General features: G+C 44.9%; 1 protein-coding gene across 2 annotated transcripts; it reads right to left on the reverse strand.

The window, feature by feature from the left end:
• Positions 1-6,202: 6,202 nt before the first annotated feature.
• LOC112886582 lies at positions 6,203-12,105 on the reverse strand. 2 transcript variants are annotated; one of them, XR_003227402.1, is made up of 8 exons: positions 11,647-12,105; positions 11,172-11,213; positions 9,415-9,497; positions 8,948-9,049; positions 8,632-8,846; positions 7,367-7,415; positions 7,210-7,282; positions 6,667-6,806 (listed from the first exon to the last, which is right to left on the reverse strand). XR_003227402.1 is itself a non-coding variant. In XM_025952530.1 (7 exons), the coding sequence occupies exons 1-7, from the start codon at positions 11,792-11,794 to the stop codon at positions 6,565-6,567; spliced, it is 927 nt and encodes a 308-aa protein (XP_025808315.1). In that variant the 5' UTR covers positions 11,795-12,105; the 3' UTR covers positions 6,203-6,564. The 2 variants fall into 2 exon arrangements, 1 of the variants encoding a protein (XP_025808315.1); XM_025952530.1 differs by lacking the exon at positions 7,210-7,282 and having other exon boundaries at positions 6,203-6,806; positions 7,321-7,415.
• Positions 12,106-12,354: the final 249 nt, after the last annotated feature.

Consider the following 12,354-nt stretch of genomic DNA (forward strand, 5'->3'; position numbering starts at 1 on the left):
CGATGCCAATGATCCCTCCGTAGCCAGCTCTAGGATCCCTCTTTCTCCTTTCAGCCTTCGTGCCGCTCTTGTGCAGGAGCCCGTCGTGCCGCTCGTGGAGCCCGCAACCGTTGTCGCCCTTCGCAGCCGCGAGCCCGGAATGCCGGTGCCTCGCGCATGGCACGGCCACGCCGCGGCCCTAGGAAGCCAGGACCCGCGCGCGTGCATGCGCACCCGCGCCGCGAGGCCGAGCCGTGCCCCTGCCTCGCCGCGCTGCCGCTAGGCCACGCCCACACCGTGCCGCGCCACGGCTGCACCACGACCCCATCGTGCGCGGTCACCCCCAGCGCGGCCGCGACGTCGCGTTCGCGTCGCGGCCAGGCCCTTTCGGGCATTCCCTTGAGCACGCTCTGGACACACGCCACACGCACGCGAGCTCACACACACACGAGACCACCCTGGGCCGAGCCGCACTGGATCTGGCAGCCACACCAGATCCGGTGAGAGACCGACAAGCGGGCCCCGCCTGTCGGGGAAGCGTGGGGTGCTGCCCCCTGGGCCCGCTCTATCAGAGAGAAAGGGGGGAGATGGACCGTAGGCCGGCCTGCTAAGCCGAGTGATGTGAACCCGTCCCGATCTTTTGGTGAGAGGGGATGGATAACTCGATTGGTGGATGGAGACGACGTTCACGGCCCGACTACAGCCTTCCAAGGATGCTGCGCCTTAGCAACCGATACACCACCTCCAATGGCTGCTGCGATCTTGTGGAGCACAACACCCGGCCACTAGGACACTTGTCCTGCAAGCAATCGAAGAACAAGCAAGAACAAGTAGAACAAGAAACTCAATTGCAAATATGGAGATAAGAACCAATCTGAAATCATAAAGGTGGGGTTTTGAATCGAGTAGAACGGATGGTCTAGCCGACACACGCGTCTACAAGCAAGTAGCAATGGCTAAACTTTCAACAAAACAAAACCCAATCTATTCATGGTGGCTATGGAGGTATATGAGAGGGTAGAGGATGATCAGGACGTGGTGGAGGTCATCTCTAAACCCTAGGACGCGCCCCTGTTGGGCCCCACTTGATACACGCCCCATCGGGCCAATATCAGGTGACGCAGCACCGTGGACAGAAAAAGGTCCTTGTAGTAAATCAATTATTGTGGCCGCATCGAAGAAGATATGGACATGAGTCCAGATCCATATGAAAGTACACTTTATAAGCTTTCCGTGAAGTCCAAGAACTCCCCAATTGGAGTCCGTATGAAGTCGTGGCAGCCGTTACAACTTGGTTATGTCCTGCAGTCCGAATCCAATATCCAAAACGTGTTGGATTTGGACTCTTCCTTTCCTTGCACCAAAAGTGATGTGGTGACCTGGTGGAGAATATTGGGAAGACTTGGGCTTGGTCCCCAATCTATTTCTTTGGTCCTTCATGTTTTCCATGTAATTTCCACACACGGCTTTATCCAGTCAATTAATTCTGAAAACGAGAATGCACAGAAATCATAGTGCAGCATTAATTGGTCAAATGTATCAAATTTAATCTTGATATGGAGTTGATTCACCTTTGGACAAGAAGGCACTAATATGGTCGTATCCATGCTAGTGATGTCCTCATCATCGAGCCGGCCTGCACGCCTAGCCAGCCCAAGAACCCAAGCCGGCATGCTGAGCCGCAGGCCGAGCTGGCCCATTTGAGCCAAGCCCAGCTGGATTGGGCCTTGAGCCGGGCCAATCATTTTAGGTCCAAGGCACGGGCCGAGCTCTTTTCCTTTTTCCTTTACCCGGCCTGTCCGAGGGCCCCACCTGCCTCCGGTTGAGGCTGACCAGTGGATCCCGCTGACCCGTTGACCGTCGACCGGTCAACGTTGACCGGTCAGCGTTGAAGTTAGTAGGGCCCACTATCGACGTCAGCAAGTACTGACCCCCGGTGACATCATGCTGATGTCATGTTGATGTCAGCATGCTATGTGGCACGCTCTGGTGCTGGTACGTGTCACTACTGAGTGATTTTCTTTTCCGAAATTTATTTATTAATTTCAGAAATAGGTTTTTTCTTAGAAAATTCATAATAAATCGACCGGACCTCCGAAAATTATGAAACCAGTTCCATAATTCCTCTAAAATCATGAACTACCTGTTAGAGTAGGTTTTGTGGTGATTTGGATCTTAATTGGTGAGATTTGTGCATTTTTGCACTTTGATCCTTGCCCTTACTCGTATTTACGAATAGGACCCGACTACGAGGAGTTGACCGACGGCCAGGACTACCCGGAAGCCCAGGAGGACTTCAAAGAGCTGCCAGGTTCACGCCCATCTATGATTTGAATGCCTATTAGGCATTGCTTGCTAGATATGCTATCGCTACTTGTGTAATTCTATCGAGATGAACCTGCATAGCCTATCTTATTTACCCGTACTCCCTGCAATCCTATCGCACTTGTTTAATATATGAAATGCCTTGCCGTACCTTGAATGTGTATGTGTGGGAATGAATGGATAGTCTTGGCGTGAGTGGAGATACACTACTCAGGAGTTGGTGTTTAGGGCTTTTTAGCTGAGAGCGGGCGAACTTAACTTGATCATGGATCGAGGGCTTGGGGTGTGTATCTTGGCACACCCTACGGAGTACCTGTGGTGGGTACAACTTGTTGGATACATGGTGAGGTGTTGGGGGCACCCGTCAAGGGTGCAGTTGTGGGCCACCGTGGTGGAGACGCATATAACGAAGATGCCCGCTTCGGCAGCTAAGGATCGGGTGAGAGTAACTATGGTTTGTGGGAATATGTTATGCGTGCACACCACTTACCTATTATGAGGGTGGGTCCGGTTCGGGGCTAGCAAGTGCGGTACCAAGCCGGTAGGAGGATCGAGTATCGGTGCAGGGGAAGGAGGTGCTGACCTCACGTTCCCCGAGATGCATGGGAGGCTTCACAGTCCCGTGGCGACCTCTTGTGGAAGGATGCGCCCAAGACCCGGGAAAGCCGGATGGTGTCATGGCTCCTAGTCCTGTTTCAGTAGACCGGTGTTTCGTCGCTTAGTCGGCTGATCTTCGACTGGTGTCGATTCGAGTGGGTCCAAGTGTACAACCCCTGCAGGGTGAAATCTATACGTATAGCCGTGTCCTCAGTCATAGACAACCCTACTCTTCTGTTGCTCTTATTAGTTAGTGTTACTCTTGATTTCCACCTCCCTCTGGAATGACTCCCTGCCAAGGGGCAGTTGAGATGCGAGGAGAGGGAGTCCTCGCATCAACTTGGTGGTTTAGAAGGTGTGCGTTGACCGGGAGTCCGGAATGCCGGAAGGGCCCGAGTCGAGGATGGAAGAAGATATGTATAATTATATATGTTGTTGCATGCATAGGAAACCCCAGCTTAAACCTTGAACCTTGATATACCCTTAATATAGTCCACTATAGAGATTGCATTCGGATGGTGACGTAAACCTATCCCATACCTTGGGGATAGCATGCAGGATCCGATTCGAAGTTCGACCCCAACGATGACGGATGGTACGACTGAAGCCTGTGCTACGCTCAAGCTGCCTTGGAGAAGGTTCCAGAAGATGAAGGACGGCCAGAGGCCTAGCTACCGCTATCCATTTTCTGTTTGTTCGCTCTAGCCGAGAGGCTTGTAATGATTTCCGTACTACAAATCCTATGGATTTATGTAATAATTAAATCTGTGTTGACCTTGCTAAGTACGACTATGATATTATACCTGAAATGAGTTTTGTATGTGATAGCACTTGATCTAGGGACTATCATAATGATACAGGGAGTCGGATTCTTCGATTCGGGAATCCGGTTCGTTTCAGGAAACAAACTAGCTAGGATGCAAACAGAGCTTCTTTAGTTCTTTTACTGCATGGGAACAAAGTGATAGGCATATATATATACTGTCTAATTTGCTCATCTAGTGTGTACTGCTTAGATAGGTGTAGAAGATAAAATACTGTTGAAAGAGGATACATTGCTCGCAGAGATGAGCTCACGGTTGCGTTAGAGCAAGTATAATAATATGCTGTAAACAAACTGAATGCTGAGGTTGAGGAGAGAGAAGATGAGAGAGAGGAGAAGCGGACCGTAAACCGTAAACTTATAGCCGGCTTCGACACAGGAACCAAGAAACTCTTTGAGAAGAGCCATCTTAATGGGAATGTTCCAATGACATGCGGCTCACAGGATGATGTCCTTTCCGCGCTTCCTCTCATTTCCATTCCGGCAGTGGCCACTAAAGTTGACAGGCAGGTCACAGGTCTAGGGTGCCGAAAGGGTTGCCAGTTTTAAGTGCCTGTTTGGTCTTTAGCTTTGATTAGGAGCAAGAAGCATTTCTCTAGCTAAACTTCAAAGTCAGGTATTCAAAAATGTGCCTAACTGGATGGTTCAGTAGTTTTTGTCCCATAAGAGGAAGGCTTGCTTGGTGGGTGAAAACCGTACATTTTAGTAGATGTCAGTGTGGTAGACATGCGTGCTCATTATACATTTAAGAAATAAAGCTCTAAATTCCAACCATACGAGATAGGTTAACTCTGTGTACACGGGGATTCGAGAACTGTGGATGCTAACTTCATTGTATAATGAACTAGTCAATAGCCTGCTAAAAAAACAGCTCGTTACACATCGATGGGTCCAAACTCGAAAAGCGTATCTTGCTAGATCTCGACCGCGAATCGTTTTCGTGGTTGCAAAAAGGCTCAGTGTGTCAGGACCACCTGTCGCTTCAATGCACTCTCGTGACTGCATGCCGTAACCATCTCGAAGCTTCATGTGTACTATTTACAAATAACAATAGCTGATGCTGTAGTATGATTTTTTTTAAAAAAATATATCATTAGTTAGGTCTAAGCAGAAGAGTACTAGACTACTAGTTGGGGTCGTTGATGGCCTAAAGCGGTCATGTAATTTACCATGGATCGATCAGCTCAACTCAAACCTTGTATGGCCACAGAGAAGAGCATATCTGTTTGTTGGGCTCCTTCGTCAGCACCAAACGAGGTTGGGCTAGCTGTTTGTTGGGGACAACAGTGTGATTCACACCTACCTTCTATCCTTCATTAGCTGAACTCTCACTAAACTGACACTGCCAAGAAGCTGGTAAATTAGGTGACCAACCTATAGGGAAATTTGGAATGGCAGTGGCATACTGCTGCAGGCGAGAATAAACGAGCACAGAGAGATGGGCATCACGCGGTGAGAAGCTTCAGGAGCAACTGAATTTGCGTAGCACACCAACCGAATAACGACCGAATGCCCCGTACATTAAACCGCCCGACGATGGGCCCCTGAAGCACGAGATCTACGTGAGCGAAAGCTGAAGCCGGCCGGACATGGAAACAGGCAGCTTCTATACCTTTTTGTTTTTGAAAAATTTACTCTACCCCATATGGGTTCCATGAGTGATGAACAGACGAGTGGGGCAGGCGGTTAGTCGTTGGAAAGCAAAGCGGAATGGTGAGCAGGGAAAGCGATGGAGGAGGCTAGGGGTTCGTGGCCGTGAGGCGCCCGCCGGTGGCGGCCCGTGAGCGCGGCTTTGTTGCGTAGCTCGACAGATGTGCGGCTGGCGGCTGGCCGCGCGCGGACGGGGGCGTTCTGCTGCTGTGCCTGCTGGGACGGCCGGACCCAGACAGACAAGGAGGGGGCAGGGGCACGCCAGCACCACCAGGCACCAGCAGCAGGACTACTGGTTCGATCGCGCGAGCCTTGACTGACTCTGATCCCGCGCCCCAAGCCGGACATGGGCGGTCACGGGGGATGGACGACCGACCCTGCCGCTAACACATCCCCTGCCCCCAGTCCCAGTTCCCCACTGCTGCTGCTGCTCCTCCGCCTCCGTTCACATCCATTCTCTTTAGCTTTTCCGCATGGGAGGAAAACGACAGTTGCCTCTGCAAATGTGGAACTATATATGCGCTTTGCAATTTAATCATGTTCGTGCTCAAACAATTTATATCAGCTGGTGCTGGTGACAAGGGAATTGGGACGGTTCTATAAGGGCATGCTTGTTTGAGCTTTATTTTGCTTTCAAAAACTGGCTTTTGTTGGCTCCTGGAGCAGCAAGCTTTTGAAAAGCTGAAAAAAGTTTCCAATAGCAGTGAAGTGACTGTCAACTGTTAATATTACATTTACTATACAGCAACTTGCAAAGGTGAAATTATTTATCTAGGTCATAACTTTGGCAATATTGGTGGAACACAAAATATGCTAGACCGTGCAAAATGAAAATCTTGAATTTTTCATCACACCAGCTAATTTACTTCAAGATCTCACAATTGTCACAAAAAACATGTATAGATACAGTCATATATACATGAAAATCTCAAGAACGGCTTAAAGAATATGTGAACAAACAATAATAGCAAGCAGAGGTAACAGAATAGCCCATTGCCCTTGAAACAAGCCTCACGACAAGGGCTGCATATGCTGATTGTCTTGTTCTTTGTAATGGGATGACAAAAGAAACCTGGAGATGTGCTCCAAGGGGTCTCGTCGCCAGATCAAAGTGGAAGAAACAATGGGACATAATCGAAATATGGATGGGAAATAAAAAAGAATCTCATGACAACAAGAACACACGAGGACTATGACTGTGTCTCGGCTAACCGGACCGAGCGTGGAAGCAAAAACTCAGCAAAGATGGGAAAGTGTGAGGATGGATAAACACCGTCTATATTGTCATTTATGACCTCACAAAGTGCAGGAACGAGTGGACGCCCTCTAAATAGGATCCAGTCAATATGCAAGTCCTGTGTCTGTCGATCCCAGCACAGGCAAAGTGCTCTAAATATTAATTTGAGAAATTCTACCACACCTTGTTTCTCCCCTGCAACAAAACATTTGTTTCATAAGAATGCTAAACACATACTATGATGAGCGTATAGGAAAGAAAAGGAGGAACACTGGCAGTATAATTAACAAGATAACTGTATAATGAACAAATCTCAATACATCCATGGTGCATAATTAGTACATAAAATCATCATTACATTGACAAAAAGGCTGATTAGATAGTGAAATAATATATTTTTTTTAGAAAGCTCATTAGATAAAGGCTGCATAACTAAAATTTGATTTATCTCCATATGAAACTACATAAACCATCAAGTAACATACTAGTCATTCTCCTTCCAATTCCTGGTTTTATTTTGGGATACTAAATGTAAAATTTCCAAATCAAAAAGTTATTCTGAGAATTTGAAGAAATGTGTAAGCAGAGTAATACTTACTTATAGTAATATTCTTTCCGCCATCTAATTGTGTAAATATAACATCCACAGTATTGTTTTAGTGCAATGGAAACTACAAAAAATGACATAAATGAAGTATCAGGGGGGCACCTTTAAATCCATGATATGTATGTATTAGTGAAACGTTTTTTCGCACCCGCGCATTTGGCCAAGCATCTCTCATATCACCCACAACACCATGTTCTCTGTATCAACACAGCAAATAATTGTATCAAGAAACATATTGAAGGAAATTGCCCAGTTACTTTACTGAAACACAGATACCCATATACTAAAGAAAATATAATATTAGTAAATGATAATCAGAGGAACCTCTGTAGAAACATTAGTACTCCGCTCCCAAATAGATGTCTTTTAAAAATGAGTGCAGTCAAGATTTAAAAAAACTTGACCAAAAAGATATATTGAAGTTCAGATTGGTCACATAAAAAGGATGTAAGTTTATCATGATAATGCCTTTTGAATGGCTAGACCTCAGTAACTTCTAATGAAAATACTAAGGAAAACTAATGGTCAAAGAGATATTTTGGAGACCCTGTCAATATGTTTTGTCAGGTCCACTTATCTGCGTATCCCATGTAATTCAAAGAATACTTTTTAAAGCCCAAATTGAGCAAGAGTACCTATAACAGTAAGTAGTGACTCATCCACTCAATTACCACTGCCACTTAAACATATAGTATGATAGTATCAACCATTGATTTTTTCCTATTGCCATATGTCATCAAAACAATCGAGTATTATCTCACAAGCCTTATGACATATATTTCCAAACAAAGCCAAAGTACTCCATGGAAGACTTTTCAAATTATATAAGTCCTGATACTCAAACTTGAAATTTATTTCTGAAGTTTCAAATGCTTACAATATCATGTAGTCTGTCCATTTCCTATGATGTTAGAAACAAAAAGCATAAATCTTTTAAAAAAACTATCAAGTGTAGTTTGTCCGTTTTTAATATGTTAAAAAGCCTACCATAAAAAATGGCACACTAAATCTCAATGTTATGAACAGAAGAAGCTAAAAGTCAGCGGTGGACGTGGATCTGATGCAAAACTTTGTTGCAAGCTAGTGGCACAATTGTTAATAACAGGTAGAAGGTTTATGTGCGCTAGTGGCTGCAGGGATGGGACAGGTCTGCCTACTGTTGGGAATTGATGCAAGGAACAAAAGCTGTTCTACAAAATAAAAGTGTAGATAACTTCCTATAATTTATTTTTACCAAAAAGTTTGAGTTCAAGCATACACTATGGTTATCAGAGAAAAAAATATATTGCAGAACATATATGCTGTGGTTATATCAGAGAAAAACATATATTGCAGAACATATATGCTGTGGTTATATGGAAAATGACATGTTAACTTTGACAAAATTTATAATCCCCCACACCAATCTATTACCTGGATCTGCCAAGCAAAAACCGCCCAGTCATAGATTCCTTCTGCGTGTTGAAGCCTCCACAATAGATAACAGGCAAATTGGGTGGCAAGGATGCTATATGTTGCCATGTAAGCAGAGCGCTTCTTCGACGAGCACGAGGGCTTACTTCATCAAGATTTGTATTTACAATCTGGAAACTGAATCCTGGTGGTTCTAATCTTTTGAGTTGAAACGTGTGCACATCATGTTAAGGAAAACAGACGCTTCATTCCAATCAAGATACTAAGAAAATGATAGAACGATAAAGCGCAAGAAGAGCATCAGACCAAAGGATATTGCCCATGTCGCAATGCAAGGTGCAGTTGCTCCCCATGAAATGCTTCCTGGCACTGATGGTGATTCTGATAACCAAAATGTGCCACCTTCAGTAAGCTCCACCTTCAACAATGCGTGGAAGTTCAGTTCATCTAGGTGTATACATAATTGATAGCGTGAATATCACGTATTGGACAGATTAACCAGGAGCCATAAAGGTTACGTATATATGCCACAGCTATCCAATCTACCTCCTGACTTATAGCAACAGAATCAGAGGAGATAAGGGTAGCTGGGCCTCAACGTGATTGGCGCTAAGGCCTGGGTGTGCTGTACAAGCACAAGCCCATCAGGGCTAAGCTAGGAATTAGCTAACAATAATTATTTATTTCAACATTACAAAAATCAAAGAAAGATGGATATGTTTTGAAGTGAAATGAGATACTTAACAAACAGTGTACACAAATGATTAGCCAGAAATGGCAAACCTTCTCTTTTTCATAGAATATTGTGCAGTATTCATCAGTGGTGTCCTGTGAGCCTTTTCTTGAGATTCCAAACTGTTCATAACCTAGATGGGTGCAAAGGCTTGGTCATTGAACTTCTCGATACATGCTGATCAACTAATAAAAGGCCATCTCTTACAAAAGTCAAATGTCGTATACCTCAGAAACAGATATCTTTGTCGAACAGGCATAGAGGGTGTAAACTGGACTTCTTGTTCATAGATCGGAGAGAACACATGACTCTTTTGCATGCGACAATAGATTATGGGCAGAGAATAGTATTCATACAGGTTTGGACACCAAGGATGGTGACAAACTGACTATTCATAAAGTACCCTTGGGTCCTCCAACGGATTTTGCACATGCCAATGAACAATCTACATGCCCAAAACATAAACTTCTTTTTACAATTATTACTATTATAATACCTTTTCTATAAGCTCTTTTTTACTGTATATTCTTAGGTTTCATATCTAGCCTAGCCCAAAAAAAAAACCAGGAAAAGACCTCCCCCACAGCTTTGATTTAAGAAGAATCTAAATCTCTGAGTCTAGAAAAGGTCTGGAAGGCTGCCAACCCAGGCGGCATTCCCTGCACCAGCAGCTGAAGTAGTTTGCACAGCGATACACTTATTTTTAATATGTAGACCTCCAGGTTCGAACCCAGGCTGGGAGCACAACAACCGGCTGCTCTACCACCACTCTGTACGTGCGTTTGCTTCTCTACTTGCTAGAGATTAGTTGCCATTTTTGTAATCCAGTCAATAGCCAAACATCAAGAACTGAGTCATGTTAGACAAGTACTCGTTTGTGTGTAACTGTTTTAACCGGTGGAAGCCTATTTGTACTTGGTCCTTGTTCCATGAAAGCTCAATACGATTCACAATAAGTTTTCAGGTTCCTCTATAATGGAGAAGAGACACCATAAGGCCTCTGAAACATTGTGTGACCATAATTTTCCTGAATTACAAATTTGGTTTTGTTGAGAACCTGCATGCCTACTACCTTGCTTTAAGTAGGGATGCAAGTTATATATATTTTGGTCATTGGGTCAACCCAAAAGGTTGATAAAATGAACTAGAATGGCATTCTGCGTAAATAATTTGGGAGGAGAAATGAACTAGACTGGTATGCCATCGTAATTAATTAGCTGACCCAAAAAACACTATTGGGTACCCATTTGCATCCTTAGCTTTAAGCAATGTACAGCAGACCAAGCGACATTTAACTAGGAATATTTTTTTTGAAACAAACCGGGCAAGAGAGCTGCCGATCATATTAAAAAGAAGATGAAAATCCAGACTGGACATACAACATGCGGGGCACTACTCAAACACATCGCAAAGCACCATACCACCAATACGACAATGCCACCACATGCTCCACAACTCGACACCATTGCCACTCGGCGGCACAGCAGCACCAGCACCTCATAGCCTAGCTGCCCACAACTCAAACCACGTACAAGCAGATCGTTGCATGCCTCATTGCTGCGGCCTCATTGCTTGATGAATTAACTATAGATTACATTTCCACAAGTTCAAAATAGAGCTAAAATGTTGATATTAGGGAGGACTAAGATCTTTGTTTCTACAAATCGGGGGGGGGGGGGGTGGCATTTAGCACGAGTACTATGACAATCGAAGCTATATTATGCATAAAGTGCATCACTATTAGCAAACAGAAGCCAAGTTAACAGGCAAGAAGAGCAGAAAACACTGTGAAGTGGACAAAATTTACCTGGTAAGCACTGTTGTAGGTAGTCCAGTTGCCATCTCAAGCCTGCAACCCAAACAAGCTATTTTCAGCCTAGAATGAAAATAATAAAACCAACTAAAACAAAAAAGGGGAGCCCGAATTCAAGCACTAAATAGTACAATCCCATAACCCACAAAATAGGACCAAATGATGTATCCCGAACTTACTCCAAACTTGCTAAATCGAATGAACCAGATCAAACAACTCCTAGCATTAGCCAATCCAAGCAGCGTACCTCTTTGCTAAAAGGGGAAAAAAAGGAAAGGAAATAAAAACATAGCTCAGACTGTCATCGAGTTCAGTTCCATCCTTAGTCTGCAGCAGGACTACTTATATCTAACAAGAAAATGCATCAAATCGTCATCCAGTTGTGCGTCTGAACCAAATCAATTGAACACAAGAGATAAGATAGCCCAGGCTCCCAAGCTTTGTTAGCCGAATCACGTGTACCGCTCACCTTGCTGGGTGCAGAGGATGGTGGGGGAGTAGCTGGTGATGACGCTGACGCAGATGTCCCGGCGCTTCTCCCAGCTGTTTGGGCTCTCGCTCGACTGCTCGCCTTCGTGCAGGTTCAGCGTCATCACCGTGATCGACAGGCTAGTCATCCCCTCTGCTCCCGCTTCGTCCCACCGTCGCTGCAACAGATTTCCGCAGCACGGTGCTGATCCCCGGGCACCCCTAGGATGAGCAGGCAGGAGCTGGTTGGCGCCAGCGGTTATCCGAGACGGCTGGCGAGGAGGTCGCCGGCGATCTGGCAGAGCCGGGGAAGATTTGGGGGATTGGGGTTGGGGGAAAGAGGGCTTGACCTTTGCACTGCTGTCTCTTTGATTCTTTTGCCTTTTCCCCTTTCTCGTCCGGATTTTTTTTCTCAATCTTAGGAGTGCGGAGTGCGGACTAGCTCCGTATGAACGCTGAGTTCTCCCCAAAATCTCGTGAGCCTGTTTCCTTTAGTATATACAGTATATAGGTGGTGTTTGGTTGAGTAAGGCAAATTTACTGGACTCATCTAATAAGTTGTCTTATACAATAATATATTACTCCCTCCTTCCATTTTTATAAGACATGGTATAACATAATATGATCTTCTAAATAACACTTTGATCATTTATTTATCATATATTATATTATTTATGGTTATAAACTTATATGTATGGTAAAGTATATT

Source organism: Panicum hallii, chromosome 3 (assembly GCF_002211085.1).
Source record: "Panicum hallii strain FIL2 chromosome 3, PHallii_v3.1, whole genome shotgun sequence".
NCBI lineage: Eukaryota > Viridiplantae > Streptophyta > Magnoliopsida > Poales > Poaceae > Panicum > Panicum hallii.